Source organism: Puma concolor, chromosome C1 (assembly GCF_028749965.1).
Source record: "Puma concolor isolate L17-30 chromosome C1, mPumCon1.1.hap2, whole genome shotgun sequence".
Taxonomy (NCBI): domain Eukaryota; kingdom Metazoa; phylum Chordata; class Mammalia; order Carnivora; family Felidae; genus Puma; species Puma concolor.
In genome coordinates, this window is record NC_141674.1 from 9,816,647 (window position 1) to 9,841,578 (window position 24,932).

The 24,932-nt window shown below is 55.8% G+C and overlaps 2 protein-coding genes and 1 long non-coding RNA gene across 17 annotated transcripts in view; 2 read left to right on the forward strand and 1 right to left on the reverse strand.

Moving 5' to 3' along the window:
• PRDM2 (PR/SET domain 2) overlaps positions 1 to 21,818 on the forward strand; it is a 124,494-nt gene extending 102,676 nt beyond the window's left edge. For all 12 annotated transcript variants that reach the window (XM_086715733.1, XM_086715726.1, XM_086715727.1 and 9 more), the window contains 2 exons: positions 15,181 to 15,324; positions 19,952 to 21,818. In XM_086715733.1, the coding sequence (XP_086571859.1) occupies positions 15,181 to 15,324; positions 19,952 to 19,977 (170 nt within the window). In that variant the 3' untranslated portion in view covers positions 19,978 to 21,818. The remainder of the gene's footprint in view (positions 1 to 15,180; positions 15,325 to 19,951) is intronic.
• Positions 21,122 to 24,231, reverse strand: LOC147577791 (uncharacterized). 2 transcript variants are annotated; one of them, XR_015254488.1, is made up of 3 exons: positions 24,005 to 24,231; positions 22,568 to 22,898; positions 21,122 to 21,763 (listed from the first exon to the last, which is right to left on the reverse strand). It is a non-coding gene; the product is annotated as an uncharacterized LOC147577791 (long non-coding RNA). The 2 variants fall into 2 exon arrangements; XR_015254487.1 differs by lacking the exon at positions 24,005 to 24,231 and adding an exon at positions 23,680 to 23,760.
• KAZN (kazrin, periplakin interacting protein) overlaps positions 23,859 to 24,932 on the forward strand; it is a 1,132,657-nt gene continuing 1,131,583 nt past the window's right edge. For 2 of the 3 annotated variants that reach the window (XR_015254486.1, XM_086715734.1), the window contains exon 1: positions 23,859 to 24,356. The gene's annotated coding sequence lies outside the window, so the exon portion shown is untranslated. The remainder of the gene's footprint in view (positions 24,357 to 24,932) is intronic. The other variant, XM_086715735.1, reaches the window with a different exon arrangement.

A 24,932-nucleotide genomic window follows, 5' to 3' on the forward strand; every position in this document is an offset into this window, starting at 1 on the left:
ATGTGCTGTTTTAAGTGACTTCATCGCCATGATTAGTATGACTGTGTGCCTTAAAAACTATTTATAAAAATTACGGACGCAGCCCATTAGGGCCAGCCGACAGCAGGTGTTTTATTAAGGCGATGCCCTGAATTGAGTTGGACAGCTGCTCGGGTGAGGGGTGGGGGTATTTTGCCCGGCCGGGCGTGTTGGTAACTTCAGCTCGAGGAGCTGCGTTCCCGCAAGGTGTTTCCAGGTGCGCGAAGGTGCCCTAGTTAGGGTTGTCCCCCACCCCGGCATGTTCACTTAGCGGACCACCTGCTTCAAAACCTAACCCAGGAGGCTTATTTAAAATTCCAGACCTACTAAACCATAATCTCCGGGGTGGGTCTTTGAACTCTTTGTTTTCATCGGCTTCTCAAATGCGTCTTTACCCAGAACTAAGGAGTTGTCCTTTGGGTCTTAAAAAGGACAAGTGACCGTGGTATCGCCCCCATCTCATTAACTTAATTTGCTTCCAGTTTTCATTTGAAATTCTCTTCTTTTGGTTATTAGCAATATCTTCGAGGTGGTAGTTTTCGGTTTTCAGAACGCATCAGTTAACGTTTTTCCTCGATCCTGATGAGTACCCCGTGATGGATGAGCAGGGTGGCGCTACAGTTAGGGACACTTCTAAGCGTCAGCCATGGTGAAAGTAAGGGTTTTCTGCCTTGTCCATTGTTGCTCTTACCGTGTCTTTCTGAGGGCGACAGGCGGCCTTTAGCTATTAACTAGTATAGTCTGGGTGCTGTGTCCCCCACCAGTGTGGTCACCAGTCCCCAGCACCCATGCAGCACCTAGCACGTGTAGGTGTCCACTCAGTGTTTGTGGAATAAAAAGGAAAAAAAAAAAGTCTCTAGGAATAATAGAGTCTGAGCTACCATTTGCTTATCTGTCCCTAATTTAGGACTCTCTGGCCTAAAGTGTGAATTTGGGGGCAATTAATTGTTGGCAACAGAATAGAGAACGTCCATTGGATAAGTAAATGACCAATTAAGATCGTGTTGAAAGAGGGGTGCCTGGGTGGCTCAGTCGGTTAAGCCTCTGACTTCGGCTCAGGTCGTGGTCTTGGAGTTCGTGGGTTCGAGTCCCGCGTCGGGCTCTGTGCCGACAGCTCAGAGCCTGGAGCCTGCTTCGGATTCTGTGTCTTCCTCTCTGCCCGTCCCCTATCCGTGCTCTGTGTCTCCCTCTCTGTCTTAAAAAATAAATAAACATTAAATTTTTTTTTTTAATCGGGTTGAAAGAAAAGGATTGGTTATTTGGTGATAGTTAATTACACCCAGCATTAAAGGGTTACCACCTCAGGGCACAGTCCTCAGGGTTACAGATGTCTAAGGAAAGCCAGTCAGTAAACGATAGAGGCCAGAAGGAAATTGCAGCTGCTGGCTCATTCATTCAGCCACGCTGGTGGCATTGTTTCTGCTCCGATCTACACCGGTGCGCACAGGCTGCCTGTGACTGTGATGTAGCACCCTTGATGCCCGGGTAGAACTATCTGAAAATTCCTTTACGGTTTTAAACCCTCTCCCCCGATTTTTGGCTCTGAAAATAGGGTCACCCTCCCTGTGTCACCAGCTTTAATTCTGCCTCCTGACACCGGACATCTCCTCAAGGGTCCCTCACTTGTAGAACCTCCAAAATACACGGCAGTGGAAGATTTTCTCCTGTGTTTTCACTTTTGTTCGAAGCCTTCCCTCTTAGAGCTTAAACGCTGATGGATTTCACGATGTCCCACGCACCTGACGGGGCCGTGCTGAACAAGGCTGTTCCCCCAACTGGGCCTATGCCACAGCATCACTCACCTTGGCCTTTCCCCCACACACTCGCTTTTGAGGTGCCGGGGGATATGATCCCACTGACGAGGCCGAAGGGGAAGCACAGGGCTCCCCCGTGTGCACGGCAGTCTTCAAGGCCAGCATGGTCACTGCCGCCTAAGGAATAGTGTGAGGTCATCTTGCAGAGTGCCAGGCCTGCCGGGGCACAGCGCTACCTGGAATCTTTCAGAACTTCTGTTACAATTCCAACCGTGGATAGAGTGAAAGACAGTGGAGGCTTAGTCAGTGTTTCCGTTTAGTCAGCCCTCCCTGTTAACGGATACCCCGCGTTCCCAGTGGATCGCATCCTGACACCCTCGCAGGGAGAGCCCGTGCGTGTCCGTTCCCAGCGGTCAGGTTAATGCTGCCAGAAGTCCGTTGTATTTGTTCCCAAACCTGTTTATGCTACGTGTATCTGTGACTGTACTCGTATGACTCAATTAAATAGTACCCAAACCAACAAAGTGGGAACGTAAGAGCTGTTTATGAAAAACAAGTTGAATGCTTCTAAAGGCTCAGAGTAGTTTGCTTAAAAACTGTCACTCAGTTATCATTCATTCAGTGGGTGAAAAACCATGAAAAATTTGCATGAAGGCAAAGGACGATTTCACACTCAGGTTGCTTTTATAAGTCACTTAAGTTCTTTGCCCCACTTTATTTACTTCTTTACTATTTTAAAATACTTATTTGGAGAGAGTGAGCCTGGGGGAGGGGCAGACAGAGAGGGAGAGAGTGAATCCCAAGCAGGCTCCATGCTGTCAGCGCAGAGCCCAAAGGGGGGGCTTGAACTCCCCGAACCGTGAGGTCATGACCTGGGCCAAAACCAAGATTTGGACACGTAACCCACTGAGCCACCCAGGTGCCCCTGCCTGCCCCACTTGAAATAGTAACCGGAACTCACAGGTGATTGCGGGTGTGATTTAGTCGGAAGGACAGTGCAAGTCTCAGGCCTTTGTGTGTTTGTTCCTTTACCCATCTGCTTGGGAGCGGGTGTAGGGCCAGCGCCTGGGGGTGTGTGCTGGTCAGTGTTGGGGGTTGTACTGGTGAAAGAAACACGTTCTGGTGGGGAGACAGAGTGTGAACAAGCAAGGAGCTACACAGAATGTCAGGCGGTGAATGCTGTGGAGGGAAGGAAAACAGAGAAAGCGGGGTAGGGAGATCTGAAGCCAGAATCGGGGCTACCACTGAAAATATGAGGGCCAGAGAAAGTCTGGCTGAAAAGGGAACATTGAAGCAAAGAGTCGGAAGTGAGGAAGCAAGCGTGGGGACCTGGGGAGGAAGCATCCTTGGAATGCTCAGGGAACACTGGGGAGGCCGGGTTGTCTGGAGGGGAACAAGGCAGAGGGGAGAGGAATAGGAGATGAGGTCGGGGAGGTAACCCGGGGCCATTGCAGGCACTGTAAAGACTTTTCTCGTACTCTTGAGTGGGAGCCATTGGGGGACTTCGTGGGCTGGGGTAATATGGGATGCGTTGCCTTTTAAAAGAGTCTCCTTTGTTCATCTGGTGAGGATGAACTGGAAGGAGCCAAGAGTAGAAATACAGACTGGGAATCCAGTGTGGTAACCCAGCTCGGGAGTGATGGTGGATGGACGGGAGGGTAGCAGGGGAGGTATGACTAGCAGGGGCATTCTGGATATATTTTGAAGGGGGAGCCATGAGATTTGCTGAGGATTGGATGGGGATTGGAGGAGAGAAGTTCAGGATGACAGCAGGCTTTTTTCACCTATGCTTCCAGCACCCAGGGGCATTTTTATTTATTTTTTGCCCTTAAGTGAGGAGGTGGAAGACTGTTATTGGAGCCAGTATGTGGGATGCACGTGTGCGGGGCGTTCAGTTTTGGGCAGGTGAAGTTTGAGATGCTCTCAGACCATCAAGGGGGAGCTGTGGAAGGGGTAGTCGAGTATCCCGTTTGAAGTTCAGAGGGAGGGGCCCGGCTGGAAATGTGAATTCTGGGGTCCTCAAGAGTGCACACGATACTCAAAACCACGAGATTGCAAATCCCCGAGAGAGCGAGCGTAGGTAAAGAGGAGACGCCCAAGAACTGAGTCTGGGGGTGCTCCGGGGTTGAAGGCTTGGGGAGATCGGGAAGGGCCTGGAGGTGTTCTGGGCCAAGGGTGTGCCGGGGACCCGTGTGGCTTCTGATGGCGGCAGCGGTGGTAGGTTCGGAGGCGGCTTCGTGTGCTACAGACCAGACCGTCTCTGGGCTTCTGCGGCAAGTGGAGACGCCCCCTGACTTATCCGGGGAGGCATCTCCATCACAGGCATCCCCAAGTTTCCTGCTATTTCCCCAGGGCCGTTTGTGTCTGAGAACCATCTGCAGCAAGGCGAGTGCCACCCCGTCAGAGGTGCAGGCACCGGCCTCCTCGGCTGCTCACATTCTGTCAGATCTGCTGCCTTTGAAAAGCAAAAGTCTGTTGTTCACAGTTCACAGAAGCGCCCAGGGTAGAGACACTGGGTGAGTTCCTGCCCTGGTCTTCTTCAGATTTGCAGACTGCCCCAATTCCCTCGTGTAAAACTTGCTTTGAGACCCAGGTACAAGAGGACAGGAGAGATTCGGGGGTGAGAACCTGTGGTAACAGTTCTCCCCCCTTCCCCAAGCAGTGGCCTTCAGGGACAGAAACCCCTCTTCTGGAAGTCCCGTCTCTTCGTCCAGGGGGTAAAGGAATTTCTACAACCTGTGCTTGCTTTGTCTTCCCTCCCTCCCTACCCCATAAAGTAAAACAAGAGGCACCGTGGTAAAGAGAAGCAAATCCCAAAATACCCAAGTCTCAGGTTGTCAACAGGAACTGTGTGCATGTGCACGCACACACACACACATGCACACACACACACACACACACACACACACACACAGTGTTTCTGTGGTCTGTTCCCTTATTCTGAGCGCTCAGGCAGCCTCTGTTTTTCACACTCTGTAATTATGTATTCCTATCTTATGCAAATAACGACCTTCCCCTTCTGGGACACATGCCCCATGGGGACAGAGAGGAGGTCTGTTTGGTTTACTGCTGTGTCCCCCGGGCCTAGCACAGGGCCCTGTGTGTGTGTGTGTGTGTGTGTGTGTATAATAGGTGCTTGATTGAGCAATACTCCTACACTTTAGTAAGTCTCAAGGCCCTCTCCCCACGAAGGCCCAGACCTGACTGCCACCGATTATACTAAATTAAATTCAGGACATACTTCTTCATATGGCTGATTTTAGGAAATTTCTGTTCAAAGAGGCTAAATTAAATTTGTGTGTGTGCGCGTGCGCGCACACACGCACGCGCCTGCCCTTTAGCAGGCCCTCCCGGAGGTTTCACATGGATCAAAGCCATCGTCTTGCAGACTTCTCATTGTGTCTTCAGAGGGCACGTCTGCTTGGCTCTGCACTGTGTCCCATGGTACCTGGCACAGAGCAGGCACTCAGTAGCTAGTTAACCAAATCGACAGAGGAAGTAAGTTTGGAGTCTGTGATGGCGTGCGTCCTCCTCTTGGGAGTTTATACCTCCTGTGAGCACATCAAAGGCCCAGTAACTCCGCAGGGACACACCTGTATGGCTTCGTGAGCCCATGCTCTGGAGGTGAATGGCTTGGGCTTTGATCCCAGCTCTGCCTCTTGCCAGGGACGCATTCTTGGGCAAGCTGCCGAACCTCTCTGTGCCTTGGGCCCTCGTGTATAAAACGGAGCAGTACCCATCTCATAAAGGGCTCGTGAAGATTCAGTTTGTGACTGCCCATCAAACATTGGGCACAGCCCTCGACGCACAGCAAGCACGGAAACGTTGGCCGCCGTGACGCAGGTGGTAATGACACGTGTGGCATCTGGGGCAACTTGTTCTACTGAACCTTGGTTGGGGAAACGCCGGTTACACGGAAGAAACATTAGGAAGGTTTTCATTCCCTGTCTGCCGCTACCTGGCTGTGAGTCCCCGGGCCTCCCCGGTGTTGCCGGGCCGGGCGTCTGTCCCCGACAGGGAGGGAGCCTGTGGGAACGAGTGGTTCACACAGCAGATGAAGCACACAGTCCTGGGAAGCCCAGCAGCCCGGAGTGGAGTCGGCTGGCCTGGGTCCCAAGTCTTCCAGCACCTGCGGGCATCCTCTGCTTGCCCGTCTGTAAAACAGGATGAACTGGCCCAGCCCTCCTCACTCCAGCCTGTTTGAGTCAGCCAGGATGCAGGGTGAGGGCTTTCGGGAATGACGGGACAGTGCGGGGAGACGGGGCGGGTACGTGAGCAGACTCTGCCACCCAGACCCCTGCACTCTCTGAGGATGAGGCCTCCAGGCCCCGGGTCCACGGCGCCCTTGCCCCGTGGGCTGCGTCATCGCTGGTGACCTGTGCCCCGTTCCAGCACAGGACACCCATGCCTTTCCTGTGGCGCAACCCAGGCCTCCCAAAATGAGCTGGCTGAGACACCTTGGTAGCCCAGGAACCCCCTGGGCTCCCACAAGCTTTCCCCCCTAAGGTAGCTACCTCTTGTCTAGTGTCCTGGGATGGGCACCAGACGGCAAGATCTAGAAACCCCGTTTACCAGGGCAGATCCACACACGGCTAATTAAGACTCTTGGCCCCCACGACTCCAAACCATGCAAGGGGTTTGTCCCTGGAGTTGACTTAGTCTCTTTTTCTTTGGCCTGTGTCAACTGTAAAAGACGGAATGGCCGTAATAACGAAGTCTTCGCGTTTTCACAGAGTTTTGCCGTTTAAAAGAGCTTTTCCATCCGGCCCTCCGGGGAGGCTTATCAACCCGTTTCTGTCCCGAGATGGGAATCTGCTTTGTGTGTGTTCATCCGTCTTGTTCACGCTTCCTTTCGGCCTCCTTCCTGGTCTTAGCTGTTTCCGGTTGAGGAAAGCAGCCTGTTTCTGCTCAGTGAGAGGGGACAAGGGACAAGGGACGGCGTGTGGGGCGTGCTGGATGGAGCTGGGTGGCGGCCAGAGCAAAGTGCGGTGACAGGTGTCTGCATGAGGAGCCACTCCCCCATCTGTCCTGCTGGGGCCGAGAGGGCTCGGCTGGGGCGGTTGGCTGTGCTGTGCAGAGTCGGGTTCAAAGAATTGTCATAAAAGTGGGGGACCTGGTCCCACGGTTTGGGTGGGGCCTTGGCAGTGAGAGAAGCCTTCCGGGAAGTTGGCTTTCTGGGTGGATTGGGTTTTCAAGCCATGTGGAGGTTGAACTGCATCAGGATCTGGGCTCCCTCCGGGTTTGCTGTTTGCTGGTTCAGGGAACACTGTCCAGGCACCTCTTGTGCCGGGCTTGGTGGCAGACGGGTGGGTGAGACCTGAGCACAGATGGAGCTCTCTGGGGCTGGAGTTCAATCTCGCCCCAGGGGCACCCGCCTCCCACAGTCCTCGTTCCGAGGCCGTTGCGGCTTCTGCCCTTCTTTGCCATTTGTGTCCCCTCGCTGCTTCTGCAGAACAACTTGCTGTGTGATCTTGCGTGAGTGACCTCCTCGCTTGGCTCAGTTTCCTCACAGAGAGTGAAGGGCTGCTCGGCATGGCCGCTGGGGTCCCCTGCCCCTCTCCTAGTCTTGCCAGGGCAGGAGACGCCACCACGGCAGGGATCTCCCCGCTGGCAGCTCCCTTTGGCTCAGGTCACCGCGGGCCGGGCCAGCCTTCCTGTCGACTGGCTTGCGTTATGAGCTGTCACATGCTGGGTATTCGGAGTTCAAGCCAAACAGGTTTGGGGAAATCGTGGCCTCTGAAGACCTCAGGTCCTGGCGTGAGAGCCCCACGAAGCAGGGGCACAGTTGGTCTTTCGGATGCATGGTGGCCAAATCAGCAGCCGGCACGGCATGTGGCCTCCTTCAGAGCTGGTGGGAGGGAAGGAGGGTCTGTGCCCGCAGGCCGACTTCAGCTCTGGGGTCAGATCTGTGTGAATCCTGGCTCCCTCCCTCCCTCCCTCCCCCTTTCCCATCTATTGCCACCTCTCTGTGTGACCCTGACCAAGTAACTTAACTTCTCTGTGCCGTCTTCTCAGCCAGAGAAAGGGCACGATAACCCTTCTCACGTGGTTACAGGGAATAGTGAGTGAAAACACCATCTAAGCACAGAGGGGGCCGGGCTGGCGTTGCCCACCCCTGAGTGTTAGCTGCGGGCCTCCCTACCAGCACCCCCACATTCACCTGAAGGCCAGTGGTTTCAGACCTTTGCCCCTGTCCCCCCAGGGCCACCTCCATGGTCCTCTCTCACGCTTTGGTGCCAGGCCCTCCTTAGGCACAGCCACCTAGTGGCCTGCACTCGACTTCCTGCTGAAGATGTCCACTAGCCCCATGCTCCCCGGGCTTCAGATCCCCATACTTCCCCAGGGAGCTTATTAAAATGCAGGTTCTGACCCAGGAGGTCGCTGGGGACGGGGCAGGGTGGGGGGCGCTGAGCAGCTGCATTTCCAACAGGCCCGCAGGGACTGCTGACCACACTTGGAGGAGACAGATCGCCAGTGGCTCTCAGAGCTGGCTTCTAAAATTTTCAGTGCCTGGGATGCAAATCAGCTGAATTAAAATCTGTAGGGCCTGGGGCTCCAGCCGCAGGATCGTTTCCATCTCTCCAGGTGATTCCAGTAAGCATTGGAGTTTGGAATTCCGCCCCCCCCCCCCCCCCCCCCCCCCGTCCCTGCCTCCTGATGCCAGGGTTCCTCTGAACTGACACAATTCAGCCCAAAGCCCAACTTCTGTCCTCGTGGGTGGCTGTCCTGTGGGCAAAGGGTTAACCCCATTTGGCTTCTTGGAATATTGAAAAGAGCTCTTTGGTCCCCATCGGTACAAGAACTGTGTCAGGGAGGGGCACCCAGGCTTTGGGGTCAGATGGTCCTGGATTCGGAGTTTGGTTGCACCCCGGTTGGCTAAGAGAATGTGGTTTGGACGTTCACCCCTCTGAACCGGTCTCCTCCCCTGTAACACACAGATCATCCTGTCCCTGCCCCAAGGGCTGCTGGGAATATTCGAGGAGCTCCCATAAAGCACCCAGAGTAGCTCCCGGCACTTAGTAGGTGCTCACTAAATGATACTATTGCGTAGTTTTTCTTGCTTGACATACTCAATTTTATAGGTGGGATGGCTCAGGTTCAGAGAGGTGGAGGCATTTACCAGAGGCCACTTAGCGAGTCAACAGTGGATCAGGGCTGAAACTCAGGTTCCCGCATCCCAGTGCCGCGTCCCTGTTCCTACCTCTGACTCCCGGCCTGGGGCCTCGTTCGGGTGGGAGGACCTCCCCAGAATGGAAGGGAAGGTGGAGTCACAAGGTGCCACCATTCCTGGAAATGGCCGGTGGCTGGCTCCAGGAAGCAGGCGGTGGCATGCACAGCCCCGACCAGGGGGCCGCACCCAGCCTCCAGGGAATTTCAGCATCGTCTCCGGTTGTGTTACTGCCGCACCGGCTCCCACGCACTTTGCCTCCCCTTTACCTCTGGCAAGAGTGCAGAACGTGAGACTGACTTCGAGTGAGCTGCACTCCGGAGAACTTCTGGAGAGTTGCGTAAGACTCCTGTGTGGCCTAACCAGCTGTGGGGACTGCGTTCCAGGATATCCCTCCTGACTGGTGCGGGAGGAAGGGGGTCTCTGCTCGGACCCGTCGGCCCCCCCTTGACTGAGCTCTCCTTGAGGGAGCTCTCTGGACCCTCTTCTTGTGAACTCACTCGGGGTTTTTCTCTACTGCGCCCTGGAGGCTGCTGTTACCACGGTTACCAGCAGGCTCTAGGCCACTGAACGTGTCCATGGCTCTCGGTCTTGGCCTCCTCGACCTTTGGCGACAGTAGGTATTTAATGCTCCCCTTTCCTTGACATGCTTGCCCTTCTTGCCACCGCTCTCTCCGGGCTCCCCGCCCCCCCATCCCGTCCTGGGTCCCTGCACTTCTCTCTGTGGCCCCTTTCCCTTTTGTGAGCCATCTGGACCCCCCCAGATGCTGACCAACCCCGGAGTCCTGAGTTCGTTTCAGCCGCCCACGTGACCTCTCCTTTGGGTCGAGTACACACTTTAAATGGAATCCCGTGCAAACTGATCTCTCTCTGAAGCGTCTCCTGCCATCTTCCCATCTTGGCTAAAGGCAGGCCATCCTGCCCCGGGGTCTGTCCAGACTCCAGTGTCTTCCTGGCCCCCGCCCCAGCCCTGACATCCGGTTCATCAGCAAATCCTGTCGGCACCACTTCCAAACCATCCCTGGAGTTGGCCGCTTCTCACTGCCACCCCGGGGTCCAAGCTGCCATCCACTCCCACCTGGATGACGGCAGTCGCTTCCTAACTGGTCCCCTTCCCCCTCCCCACTTCCATTCTTGTCATCCTACAGTCTGTGCCCAACGCAGTGGCCATGCCGGGTCATGTCCGTCTGCTGCCCAGAAGGACAACCTGGCTCCTACCTCACTCAGGGGTCACGAGACCCTCCCTTCTGCCCCCCGCTTCTCTGACATTCCAGGCAAGTCCCACCTCAGGCCCTTTGCACGTACCGTTCGCACCACCCAGCCCGGGTTAGGCCCGGGTGTCCAAGCAGATCCGTCTCCCACGGCCTTCGGGTTTGACGCACATGGTTCTGTGAGGTGTTCCCTTCCGCCTTCCGGCCCTGCCTGCCCCCGCCGTGCACTGCTGAGCTCTCTTCTCGACGTCACTTTTCTCCGTGGGGATCACTACGGTGTGGCCTGCCACCTGTTCGTTTATTCCCTTTCTGACTGAGGAGGAAGCTCTGTCCTCGACATCACTTCTCTCCGTGGGGATCACTACGGTGTGGCCTGCCACCTGTTCGTTTATTCCCTTTCTGACTGAGGAGGTGGCCGGGGAAGGTGGAGGTGTGATTCCCTGCTCTGTCTGCCTCGTTCACACGTGCTGAGCCGCAGTGATTGCTCATCCCCGGGGTCGGGGTTAGTAGCTTCAACTAATTGGATAGGCTCTGAGGAGGTGGTGCGGGGTGCTCGGCCCCCCAAGTGGCAGGGAATGGGGGCCGTCCTTGGCCCGGCCACCCTCCCTCACCTGCGGGCTCCGAGTTTACAGTGCATGTCCCCAGTCTGACCAGTGATCTTCTTGGACAATGGCGTCTTTTGCTGTTCATGAGCTTGGGGTTTCTCTGCAAATTGCCTCTCTGTGTCCTTAAACTATTTGTTCAGTGATTGGGTCGCCTTTGCCTGTTTTTTTTTTTTTTTTTTTTTTAAGTTGTTTTGTTGTCACTTGACTCCCTCTCTGGTCCCTGCACCCTCTGTTCTTGGAAGGCCCCAGAGAGGCTCAGGTGTGGCTGCTGAGTCCCCTCCCCGGGGCTCCAGGAAGGCTGTGTGAGGGGACGGCGTGCCTTCGCCGTGACCCATGAGCTTGTGGAGACGGCCCAGGCAAACAAACCAACCCTGGTAGGTCCTAAGGGTCCTTGAACCGGAACCTTCCACTCTTGGAATCCTCTCCCAGCCGTGGCCTTCATTCCTGTTTCTTCGGTTTTGTTTCTTGCGTGTAGACCCACGTGTCCAGCTGTCCTCTTTACCAGAAATCAGTGGGGGCTGAATGAGAACGGGTGGCCTGGGGGCCAGGGGGCCCGAGTCTTGGCCTTGCGCCGGCATCAGACCCCCTCCGAACCTGGGTGTTTTTCCCGTCTCGGCCGCACTAAGTCGCATGCGGACTGGGTGACATAAAGAACTGTCTGTCTTACTTCCCAGAGCTTCCTTGGCCAAGCACCTGGCCGGTGGTGGACCCCCTCCTGTGTGCCAGGCGAAGGTCCAGGTGCCGGGGATGCGTCAGTGATGAGAAGCCCCCTGCGGAGCCAGCGAACAACCCAGTAGACTCTGAGTGTGTTGATGGTGCCGAACACGATGAAGGAAAAGGGCCTGGAGGCCATTGGGAGGCCGTGTTGCAGCTTCAGACGGAGGGAGGCCTTGAGCAAGACTGTGAGGGAGGGGCGAGCCCCATGAGGACCTGGGGGGGCCTTCCTCAGCCCTGGGTAGGATCACTGGGGAGCTCACAAGTACCGATGCCCCTGCCACCCCCAGAGACGCTGACGCCACGGGCCTGGTGCGCAGACCTGGCCTCCCCGTGAGTAGCCGGGGCTGAGGGCCACGAGGAGGAGGGCTGTGTGCAGACAGACGGAAGGACAGATGTGTTGAAGCAAGCCCAGCACGGCCCGGGTAACAGGAGCCCAAGGGGGCCGGGAGGCGATGCGCCCCCCCCCCCCCCCCCGCCCCGTGTGTCGAGGAACGAGAACGGGGTCACTGTGCTGGGAGCCCGGGACTGACAGTTGCCGCAGGGGCGTGTCATGATCCAGGGTCCAGGGTGCCTTTTGGGAAGGGGCGGCTTGCTGTTCTGTAGAAAGATGGCAGGGGAGGCGCGCATAGGAGCCAGGAGGCCGGTGAGGAGGGGGAGGGACTTGGCCGGTGGAGGGAGGGCCTGGCCCGCCTCCTGCTCTGATCCGCCACGTCAGTCATCACGGCACCAGGTGCCTCCCCCGTGTCCTGAATTCTTAGAAGGCCAGTGACCTCACATCCCGGTCCCAGGGCTCTTCCTAGCCCCGCTCTGCCTCCAGGCCAGCAGGGATGGTGTCCCGAGGTTCGGAGGCTGGGAGGCAGGGAGGTGGGCACGAGGATCGGGACTGATGGCCGTGCCGCCCCCTCCTCGGGCCGTGTCACTTGGCAGGCGCCCACGTCCCCGCTGACTGCCACAGTGCAGACTCCGTGCCGATGGATGCTGGAGAGTGCCAGCATGTCCCGCGCTAAGAGCTTCCTCTGAATTTAATGGATGAAATGGCTGGCTTTGCGCATGGGGAAACCAGAGCCTAGAGCGGCCCCTGACTTGCCGAGGTCACACAGCTAGAGAGTGAGAACCTCAAGTCAGGAGGTCTTTGTGTGTTAACCACTACCTTGCTGGGAGCTGGAGAGATACGTGGTTCCTGAGATGCTGTTTCTCAGCACCTGACATCTCAGCTCTGGGCAGCCCCCGGGCTCTCAAGAGTTCTCTGACCACCGGAAGGGTTTTGTGACCAGGTGTCCTGCTGGATATCACTGCCCCAGTCTTAATAGGACACATCCAGGTGGTGACTTGGTGTCTCCCCAGAAATTGTGGTCCGTGGAACTGAGAGGGCTGGGCTCTGCTGCCCCAGGAAAGTCTCCGAATGTGTCCGAGCCTCAGTGTCCTCATCTGTGAAATGGGTATAAAAAGCGCTTGTTCTCCCTACATCTTGAGCTGCCGGGAGGGTCCAGAGATAATAGCAGAGAAAGAAAGTACTTGGGAATTACAGGGGACGTGTGTGTGCTGGCTGGCGTTGCCCTCTGCTGGGCCTGGCCGTGCGCTGAGAGGTGGCAAGAGGGGCCTCCCTTCAGGCGCTTTGGCCCCCACCCCCCAATGTAAGCTCTCCAACCACATGGATGCTGAGGGAGGGGTTGGGGAGAAAGCTCGCCCCCTAGCGGACAAGGCTGTGGTTGCCGCAGCTGCAGGAGCCTGAGGGTGGAACAGGTGTGCCAGGGAGCAGAGAAGTGCCGGCCAACTGGAGAGGGCTGGGAGGCCAGGGCAGTTATCTTTGACGGATCTGGTGTCTGAGTGTTAAGTAGATGGGTAATGATGGTGACAGAGGGAGACGTAGATGTTGATGATGCAGGGTCTGCTCCCCTCCATTGGAGACATTTCTGCAGAGAGGGGACAGTGTAGGGGGATCCGCGGTGTCCCAGGACAGGGGCGTGCAGGTGGGCCAGGTTTCCAGCCAGCTGACTGTCTCTCCCACAGTCGGGTCGGCTGCCCGAGGGGCTGTGCTCACATTGGGGTACCAGCCAGCCCCCAGGCCACCCCATGGGCCTTGTGACCCTGGGGCTTTGGTGGTCCATCTGGGGCACAGGCTTGCCCCTGAGCATTGGGTCTTAGTTTTCTGCCTTGAATCTTGCTCAGATAGTAGAATAAGCTGACCACGGGCCTCGATCGCACAGCTTGGGGGAGGAATTCACCCCGGGGGCAGCCCTGCGTCTTGACTTGGGGGCCAGATTCTCATTTGTCTGTTTATACGTTTGTTTGGTTCGCTTACTTCGTTTATTGTAATAGGTGTTTGTTGGTGGCTGCAACTTTGTCGCGGTTAGCGTTTGGATTGTTGTGGAACGTTTAGCAGTATCCCCGACCCCAGCCGCCAGCCGCCGGTAGCCACATCCCTTCCCTGAGATGTGACGACCAGAAATGTGTCTGGACACTGCCAAATGCTTGCCCTTGTTGAGAACCAGCGATCTAAACCCTGATGTTTCAGCTTCGAGACTGGCCCCATTCCCATCTCTCGCTCCCTCAGACAGCTGGCTCCCGGCCAACCCCCGGTGCAGGTGATGTGCCTGGAGTGTTCACCCTTCCTGCTTTCCCGCTCCCCTCACCTTCTACCTCTCCTGTCTGGAGGGCCTGCTCACTTCCATTCTTCCGCCTGGGGACAGAACTGGGACCTGAGACAAGTTACTTAACCTCTCTGCGCCTGTTTCCTTGTCTGTAAATTACGGCTAATATAGTAAATGCGCCTTGATAGGTTGTATGTAGAGGGAGATAGTTGATGGACGTAAATACTTAGCACACTTCCGGCGTATGTGTGGTTCTTAGTCAACACATACTTGTTTTTGTTGTGCTGAGTGGGCTGTGCTACGATATATCCGCAAGCGAGACAGAAGCCCTGACCTTGGGATTTCGCGGGCCAGGAGGGAGGCAGATCCGTTATGTTGCAATTGTGACTCAGTGGAACAAGTGCTGTGGTGGGGAAGCCCCAGGGGGCAGCGGGAGCCTGCAGAAGAGACGCCTCACCCAGGGGTTAAAGAAGGAAGGCTTTCCGGAGGAAGCGGTATCCCAGCCAGGACCTGAAAGATGAGTCTGGGTTTGCCGGGTGAAGGGAGGGGAGGAATCGTGGTCTACGTTACCTACCTTTAAGAAAAGTTTTAAAGGCTTCCCTGGGAGAGAATAATCGAATTTAGCGGGCTGTGGTAGCAGATAGGGCCGGACCCGTGTCCCACGATCTGGGCTCAGGGGTTCCCGGAATGAACGTGCTTGGCGCAGCGAGGCTGGGATGGGTGCCAAGTGCAGCGTTAGCGGCCTGGAGAGGACCCGCTGCAGGTGCTGGAGGCATCTTGGTACCAGGAGCCTCCAGATGCTTCCGAGGGGAGGACGTGCCTGGGAAGGCAGATGGGGAAACAGTGCAGCCGCTGTGTGCACAGCAGGGCTATGCCCCCAGCTCGCCCATCCCTCTGCAGGGGGGGGGTCCCCAGGGCAGCCCTGCCGAGTGCCGTGTCTCGGCACCCAGCTGGCGGATGCTTCCGCCATCACTTTCAAGGGGACGGAAGGTGGTGGGCGGAGCGCGGTGGAGCTCCCGCGGGTTGTTGAAGCTCACCTGCCGTAGGCCTCGGGGTGCTGTCTGGGGCACCGGGGTGGGCCCCTGGTGATGGTGTGTGTCGTTCTCTCCCCAACAGCTATAGTCTCCGCCTGGCCTCCCGGTGTCCTCCTCCAGCCGCCCCGTACATCACCAGGCAGTGTAGGAATGTCAAGGCGACGGCTGCAGCCCAGTTCCAGGGACCCCTCTTCAAAGAGTAGACACTTCGCCTGCTCCCTGACAGGTACGAGGAGGGTGGAGCAGCTTCTGGCACTGCGTGGGCGGCTCGGGGGCCCGGGAGGGCTGGGGCTTGGGTCTTTGGGCTGGGCTGGGGAGCAGGGAAGAGGGTGGGCCTGGTGTGTGCCGGGTGGAGCCCGGGGCCTTCCTGCAGGTGGGCGCGGACCCTGGACCCCGCCCCCAGCTCTGCCACTTACTGGCGGTGGGACCTCGGCAAGATACTCAGCTTCTCTGAGCCTCAGTTTCCACATCTATAAAGTGGGGGTGACCTACTTCATAGGTTGTGAGAATTACAAGGGTCACATGTACGCAAAACATGTAGACCAGCGCCTGACACATAGAAAGCATCAGGTAAGTATTAGCTCTTGTTACTGATTGAATAAGAACAGCAACAATAACCAGCATTAATCGAGACCTCCAGAGGCTTTAAGCCCAGAGAAGATCGTGTAGTCTTTATTCGCACAACGTATTTGAAAGTGAAAGTAGTACTTTTCTGTAAGATACAGAGGTTAAATTTATGTTGAACCAGAAGTCTCTTTCTAGACTGTCTGATGGTAAAACCTGAATTCATTTATAGGAGCCGGACTTTCCATCTTTTGAGGGGAGGGCTGGGCTTTGCCAGTGACTTCGAGTAGGCTTGGGCTTCTTTTGTTGGTGACACGGCACATCTTCCTTCCTTGTGTCCCTGAGACCAGCCTCTAAAGAAACGATTGGAGGACTGCATGCACCTGTGCATTGGGGCACCGGTTAAAGATACCCCGAGGTGCAACTCCAGATTTGCTAAAAAGCATCCTTGGTGTGCAGGGCCTGGGAATCTGTGTTAGCAGGTGGCCCCGTGATTCTGGGACGCACTCAAGCTTGCGGATGCCTGCTTAATGCAGCCAGGGTTGTTCAGAATGAGAACATCGCTGTTTAAGGCAAGAATGGGCTGAATTCTGAAACTCTGGCGTCTTCTGTGTTCTACTTTCCTCCCTTCCACCTGCCCTGATGCCCACAGAGTGCACTCACTGCTTCCTTCCTGAAGCTGCTGGAGTCTCGGGGCTTGGCTTTATTTCTCTGGGGCTTGGGGAGGGGAACGGAAACAGAATCCACTTTCCCCAGAGAGTCTGTTGTCTTGAGCCAGAACCGAGCCCGCGTCTCCAGCACAGGCTCCTGAGAGGGCTCACGGCCCTGAGCTGGGGATGCTGGGGAGCCGAGTTGGAGTGGACGCTAGGATAGCACCCAGCTGGAAGGCCCGGGAGATCGTCCCTCCCTTCTCCCATCTTACAGATGGGAAGATTGGGGCCTGGAGACGAGACGCTGGGCTGGAGTCTCCCAGAGAATGGGAGTCTGTGCCAGGATAATTCTGGGGCCCGGGACGTCCCTGTGGTGGCCGCTGGAGGTGTTCTTTGCAACGTGAAGGAGAGCCAGGTGCAACTGGGCTGATCCGTCTGCAGACAGGGTGCGTCCATTGGCCACTGCAGTCTCTGGTGGTGACACAGTGTTGGCCAAGCGTTGCTAATTCGGGCTCTGCCCAGGGGCCAGGGCACGACCCCGGAAGTATGCCTTGTCTTCCCTTATTTTCAAACAGGTGCGGCTTCCCCGGCAAGGTGCTCAGGTGAATAGAAGCCCAATGTAATTAGCATCTGCAGTTAACAGCCCCTATTCGCCCATCAACAGTGAGCATTTGGAACTGAATGGCCTAATTTCTAAGTGACTGGAACTTGCCCCTTCAAGTCTTAAACTTTTTTACGTTTCTAATTTGTATTTACAACAAGCCTGTTGTGGATCTATCTATATAGATCTATCTATCTATAGATAACATACCCGTGTATACAAATTAAAAGAACACCTCATTTATACTGTTTGTCTTGCTCGGGCCGCCATAACAAAATACCACAGACTGGGGCTTAAACATGCAGACATTTGTCTCTTACAGTTCTGGAGGCACAAGTCTCAGGCCAGGGCGCCGGCACGGTCCTCACCAGAACCTTCTTCCCGGCTCACAGAGGCCGTCTTCTGGCTGCATCCTCCATCCTGCAGAGAGGAGGCCCTGGTGTCCCTTGTAAGGGCACTGATCCCATCACACGAGGGGTGAGGGCTTCCTCATATGAATCTTGAGGGGGACACAGTTCAGCCCATTGCCGTCTTTAACACACTTCCAGAATGATTTTTTTTTCAGTGCTGTGACAAAGGATGTTAGCGTGGGCAGGGCGTGTAGGTCACGGAGAGGCAGTTGGCAGAACTGGGGGCAGAGCTTGAGTCGTCTGACTCCTAGAATGGATGGTGGACTTTTTAAGTGGCCTACGCTTGTCCCCTGAAACCCCGTGTGAGACTGTGTGTGCAGTGGGGTCTGTTATGAGGAACGGGTGACATCCTGGAAGCGCCCAGGCCCCGGGACTGCCCCTCACCTGTTGCTCTCGCCGGCTTAGAGGCTCTGGCCACTTTACTCGACGGTCCGAACCGAGCTAGGAGCTCGGCTTTTCTCCTGGGACTGTTGTCTGCAGGCACCTCCCTTTTCTGGGCTTTATCGGTGCCATGGGCAAAGCCCAGAGCTCTCTGTTCGCTTTCAGGTACAAAACGTGCCACCTTGCCCAGTCCAGCGTGAAGCCTGCCCCTGCACGTCCTGTCCGCCTCTGTCTCTTTCTGTTGCTTGGGGCCAGCCGCACTTGGGCCCCGGGGTCTTCGAGGGGACGTCCGGGGAAGGGACTGGCACCTCTCACTCATCTGGCTGCCTCCGTGATCTTCCCCTCAGCTGTCGTTGGCCTTGGGGCAGGCTTCCTAGTGCTGGTCGCTGGCCTCTTGTGGGGTCCCAGGAGTGGGGTGGGTGGGGTGTCTCCCCCTGCCCGCCTCCCTGATAAGAGAGCTCCCCTCTAGCAAATTCTGCCCAGCTCCAGCCCCAGTGGTCCAGCCCACGGCCCCTGCTGCTGGGGTCCCCTCCCTGAAGGGCTGCTCCTCGGGCTGGGGACTGGCAAGATGGCTTCTTTTGTGGGTCCCGCTCGATGACCCACAGGTAATACACACATGACACCAGCCACGCCGGCCCGAGGACATGCAGGCCACTCCATGGCTGGCCCCTGTCTCTGTGTTCTTTTTCTCCCCCGGCTTGTGCGGGGATGGGCCTGGGCACATGTGGGCCCCCACCGGGAAGGGAGGCCCTCCTCTCTTGAAGGCGCCCTCGTGTACTGCAAGCAGCCCTCCTTCCAGCCCCATCAAGAGGTTTCGGGGGGCGGGGGTTGGAATGGATCGTGGTCAAGTGTGCATTTTCTGGAAGCGAATCCTGGCTCCAACAGTCCTGGTAGGTACTTCACTTCTCTGCGTTTCAATTTGCCCATCTGCAAAATGGGTTAATGGTATACCTGTGTCATAGGTCTGCTGCAAGGACTGCGTAGGTTAGTACGTGAGACGCCCTTAGGAAAGTGGCTGGTGTGTGGTCAGCCTGCCTTGAATCAGCCCTGCTGTTTCTGCTCCCACTGAGTTATCAGAGTAGTGGTAGGAAGAGGAATCGTAGTTGTAGCAGGAGTAGGAGTTACAGGAATGATGACCAGGTCCATGGGGTGAGACAACGGAGCCCCTGAACTTGGCCCAGCACAACGCCATGCTCCTATTCCGCCCAGCGCAGCAGAAGTTACTGAGGACTGACTCACGAGCCTGGCTCTGTTGTCAAGTACTGCGAGTGGGGTTTCTGTGCAGGAGGCGCGCAGCCCAAGCCATTCGCTCTGACGGAAGGCACACGCGGGCTCTGGGGTGGGCTCGGCTTGAGTTCCAGCCCCACCTCTGCCCCTCGTTACCAGCCTGACCTGGTGAAAGCCGCTTGCCCTCTCTGAGCCTCTGTTTCTTCCATGCAAGATGGGGATCAGTGTCACCTGCCACGAGGGTCATCGGGACCATTAGAATGAAATCAGGTGATAGTGTAATCACTCCAGAAAAGCCTTTGGCAGTATTGTTTGAAGTGGGACCCAGCAGTTACACCACTAGGGAGACACTCAGCAGGTGTGTGCACACGCATGGGAGAGCTCCTATGTCATCCGTGCACACGCTACCAGCCAGCACTTCCACTTGGCGCAGACAGGCACGCATGGACGCCACACGTGTCTTCCAGGCGTAGATAAGCGAGTCCTAGCCACCCGCATTCCTCACGGTGGCCCCGCATCGGAAGCTGCCCGCTCGTGCACTGGTGGGGACCAGCCAGATGAAAGTGGCAGGATCCTGCGGTAGAATCTCCCAGCAAGGAGGTGGACAGAGCTGCACGCGCGGGCTCCAAAGGGGTGAATCCCCCAAATGCACCATGTGGAAGAAGCCCAGACGGGAAGGATGTGTGCTGGTTGATTCCATTTACTTCAGTTAAAAAACGGACAAAAATCAATCCCTGGTGATCGAGGGGAGGTAGTTATTCTGGGGGTGAGGGTTAGTGCTGGTCCTGAAAAGGAGCCTGGGCTGGGGGCTAAGGGGAGGTTGGTCACGTTCTGTTTCTTGATCTGGGTGCTGGTTGCACGGGTGGAAATTCATCAAGCTGTGCTTTCTTTCTGTACGCGTGGTGTATGTCAGTAAATTGTTGCATTAGAAGAACTGACTGAGATGGTGCTTCAGCAGCCCAGGGAAGGCACTGAGGATGCGGCCACTGTTACCATTTTTCTTTTCTTTTTCTCCTTCAGCACCTGAAGTGACCTGGAGTCAGTGAAGCCAAAGGGACTGGCTGGCCCTCTGCCCCGCAGGGAGTACCGACCTATTCCAGTTTTACGAGCCTGCGAGAGAAAGGGAGGGAGTGTGTGCGTGCGTGGGTGTGCGTGTGCGGTCTTCAGACGAGGGTCCCAAACCCCAGGGAGGCAGGAAGGCAGCTGACTCCACAGCGTGGACGACACGTGGGTGCAGGCTCTGGGACCGTGTTCTGCAGCTCAGCCTTCCTGCTGGGGTGGGGCCTCTCCTACTATGCAATTTTTCAAGAGCTCCTTGATCCTGCTTTTTGCTTTCTCGAGTTGTCTTTTGCCATGGCGGGGACTGTGGTCTGGCTCAGGGGTCAGTTCTAGGCCTGTCCGAGGAAGGCCTTCAGGAGGAGGCCGAGTCTCCTTTCTCACCGCCCCACCTTCCCTAGCCTTCCAACGTCTCTGGGAATCAACGGCGCGTAGACACGTCAGAGCCTTGCTGTCGACCCCCTTGGCCTGTGCACTTCGAAAATCCCCCTTCTTTGCCTGAGCTGCTGGCTTGAGTCGTTTCCAGATTCGAAATTCTAGTCAGTCCCTGGGCATCTGGGAGAGAAGTCCCCGTCCCCATTTGCAGACCTGGTTGCCCCCTTGGGAGAGGCAGGGGATGGGACAGCATGTGGCAGGAGGGGGAGGTCTCCCCAGTGCTTCTTTGCCTCACTTGGGACCATCAACACGTTAGCGACTGACCTTCCCAAATTAGCTGAAAAGGGAAACAAACAAAAATTGGGAAATGAAGATAAGCGGGAGGATTAAGAAGCACAGGGGGAAGAAGAAGAGATTTCTAGAGGCCACCAGTCGCCTGCCAGGGAACGATGGAGCTGGCCCCTGCTTTGCGCAGGGACAGCCCATGTCTCGGAGAAACGGGTGAGCTGAGCTAGGAGTTTGGACCCAGTTCAGTGAGGGTCTTGGGTTTTGTGCCTTTGGGGCAGACCCCAGACACGGATGTCTGAGACCACTTTGGCGCTGTTTTCTCAGCTCCGTTTTCAGTAGTGATGTATCAGACCCACAGTGGAAGGAGAGAACTTGGGAGAACATGAGTGGTCACACACAAAAAGGGACTTTTTTTTTTTTCCCCCAGGGCTACTATGGTTGATCTTGCAACTCTGTAAATATGTACGTAGACACTTTTAAAAGCACGTATTTATGTCCCTGACTGTAAATGCCCCCTTTTTAAAGTTTTATAACTTGTGTTATTTAATTACTCAGTCGACTGGCTGCAGTGTAGGGTCTGATCATGGTCCGGGAGAAAGGTCTCACGAGATCCTCACATGGACAGAAAAGTGCCGATGGCTGGCCCGCATCCCAGTTTTCCATTTGCCACCCAGCTACACACCATTGTTTGTTGTAAATTCCCATAAGCTGGAATCCTTTTGCCCACTCCTAAAATTAACCCTCACAAGCATGGAAAGCTGTGGCTGTTCCTTATCCTCACGATACGATTTTGTCCCATCAATGTCGACACTCATCTTCTCCGTTCTGGAAGGTTTCCCCTTTCAGCAGCAAGGAAGGCTCACGAACCCAAAGCTTCGAAAGTTCACCTTCAGCCGATGGTGAATTCCAGGAAACGTCGCTGGGGGCTGGGGGCCACTCGTTTTTGCATGCGCAAAAGTGCCGGTCAGCTTTCCACCCTCTCAGACTAGTGGAAAGGGTTACACGAGTGTTCCGATCGCGACAACGGGGGTGGTCTTCTAAAGAGTGGTGTTTGCTGGTCAGTGGTGGTTTTGGGGGCGTGGGTTTGGATCACGGAAGAGGACGGTTCTGTATCTGCCATGTGAAGAAAAGTAACAATAAAAGTGTGAAGCCCGATTGTAAGGAACAAGCCTGGGAGTGATCGTTTTGGTTTCTGTGTTTTGTGTCTTCCATTTTGGCGATCTCTGTGGGGCGTAGGGTGGGAGTGGGATGAAGCGGCTTTGAAGGCCCCCTTCCAGCCGTGAGAGAAAGCCGAGGTTTCGAGGAAGCTCACTGTGGAAAAGCCTACCTGGTGAGTAGGGTCACTTACCTTCAAAACCCTCTTCCACCTGCCAGCTAGTTAGTTAAGCCATTTCACTAAGGCTAGAAAGGCCTCTGTGATCGCACATATATTCTTAGAGCAGCTTTATTGAGCTCACATTCACATACCATACAGTTAACTGACATCATTGTACAAATCAGTGCTTTTTAGTAATAGAGTTGTACAGCTGGCACTGCATTCAGTTCTACAACATTTCCAGTCACCCCAGTGAGAAACCTCCTACCCAGTCGCAGTCACTCCCCCTTTCTCCCCAAGCCACTAGCCCTAGGCAACCACAAACCTACTTTCTATCCATGTAGATTTACCTCTCCTGGACGTGCCACCGAAATGGGGTCACGCAGGATGTGATCTTTTATGACCAGCTGCTTTCTCTTCGTATGGTATTTTCAAGGCTTACCCAGGTTGCAGCATACATCGCTTCCTTCCGTTCTGTGGCCAGATACCCCTTGGTTTGGATGTACTCGTGCAATATTTGGGACTTACTTAACACTTAGAAAAGGGAATCACTCATTGTTTATCTATAGGAATTCGTATCTAACCGGTCCGCTGGCTCTTACCTGGCAACTGTTACCTCTGCAGCAGTGACTCCAGCTGTTGTTCTAGGGGCTGTATACTGAGAATTGCCATGTGCCAACCATTCCCCACACATTCCCTCTCCTGTCACAGCAACCCAGCAGGACAGGTACTTCGACAGCCATCTCACAGGTGAGGAAACAGGCTCAGACGCATTAAGCCATTTGCCCAGGGCCACACAGCTGGCAGATGTGGACTGGGGATTGGATTCAGCCCTTTCCGGCCCAAAGTTCAGTATTTCCTACTTGTGTCTCGCTGCTGCCTCTCATGTCACCCTTTGGTTTCTCCAGTTCTCAACCCACCTGCAGGTAGAAACTGTGTACAACATGGGTCAGTCCCCCCCCAGCTCCCCAGAACAGCAGTCAGCTACTGGACTTCTGCTCCACCCCAGACTGGCCATAAGAGAAGCAGAGGTTTAAAAGTATGGGTGAAGATGTCCATCAAGTGATGAATGGATAAAGATGTGGTTTATATATGCAATGGAACATACTTGGCAATGAGAAAGAATGATGCCATTTGTGACAACGTGGATGGAACTGGAGGGTATTACGCTGAGTGAAATAAGTCCGAGAGAGACAGATCTGTGTTTTCACTCATGTGGAACTTGAGAAACTTAACAGAACACCATGGCAGAAGGGAAAGGGAAAAAAAATAGGTTCAAACAGAGAGGGAGGCAAACCCATAAGAGACTCTTAAATACAGAGAACAAACAGGGTTGATGGGAGGGGTGGGGGAGAGGGGAAAATGGATGATGGGCATTGAGGAGGGCACTTGCTGGGATGAGCACTGGGTGTTGTATGTAAGCGATGAGTCACGGGAATCTACCCCCGAAACCAAGAGTACAGTGTATATATACTGTATGTTGGCTAACTCGACAATAATTATATAAATATAAATATATAAAAAATATATATATACACATACATACATACATACAATATATATATATATGGTATGGCTGAAATCCCAACTTTGCTCGCTCCAGCACATGTCACTGGCCTAGCCTTGGTTCCTCGTTTGTACAAGGGGATGACCACTCTGCCCACCTTCCTGATTTCTAGCTACTATGTGTTTGCTTAAAGGTAAGTGAATTTACCTGCCTCAGGGATCACCTGACTGATTGTTCAAGGAGAGATTCTTGGCCTCCAATTTCACATCTGCTGAGTCAGAATCCCTGGGGGCGGGGCGGGGGGTGGGGTGGGGTCTGGGCCACCTGCCTGGCCAACAGTTCTGCGCAGTCCACCAACTTTAACGCCGGGCAAAGGCCGTAGCCTGTCTGCAAACAGGCAGACCAGTGAATCAGGGGCGCCCCTGGGGTTTGCATTAACCGGCTTCTCCAGTGCTTTTTCTGAGCGTCAGGCTGTGCCTGGCGCCCAGTCACCGCCAGGACTGGGGAGCGGGCTCCAGAGACGCCCACCCACCGGGTGCTTGGAGGATCCTTAAACCTGCGCCCCTGGGGGAGAGACCGGGAGCGAGGCGCTGGGGAGCAGGGAGCTCCGCATGGCCTGCGGCTGCGGCAGCTGGCAGCGCGGGGATGATAGGGTCTTCCGATCCCTCCTGGGGTCGCCTGAGGTCAGCACTCGCACCGAGACGCAGACTCCACGCTGGCCGCGTCCCGGTTGCCCCGGCAACCGCCACCGGAAGCTGGTGCTACGTCTGACGTCAAGTCCCAGGTCCAGAGCAGCCTGCCGCTGCGTCACGCGGACGTCATGCGCCTCCGGGGGCGCCGTCACGTCACGTAGGCGTTTCCCCGCTTACGTCATCAGGGGCAGGGTGAGTACAGGGTCCTGAGGCGGTTTGAGAGCGCGCGAGCGCACCCACAACATTTGCTCCAGGTTGTTGCTATAATTGTTCTATGTTGCTGTTAATCGTCCTGCATCCCTTGCTGCCCGTGATTTATAAGCTTTGTTTTTTTTCAACGCTCGAGCTTTATCAGCGGTGTGCACCTGTGGGGAGACGCATAGTCCGTGCAGGGTGGGTGCTGGCCGTACCCCCCCTCCCCCCCCCCCCCCTCCCCGCGGGTAAGGGGTCGCGCGAGCGCACTGCTTTTCGGACACAGGCCGGGCCACCCTCCTGGGCACCTGGGCGGGAGCGGGTGGGGTCCTCCCTTGGCCCCGGGGTGAGCCGGCTGCCTCTCGTTCAGGCCAATGGGCGTCAAGAGGAACGTGGAGGCCACGGACCGCTTGGAGGAGGGGTGGGTAGAGCAGGTCCCCGAGCTCCCTGCCCTGAAGAGGGTGGCTTGGCCCCCCAGCCCCCACTCAGGTGTGAGATGAAGGCAGAGAGGCAGGGTCGGCCGTGGGGTGTCCGGCTCCTGACCCGTCGGGTCCTGAGGACGCGAATTCTCCAGGC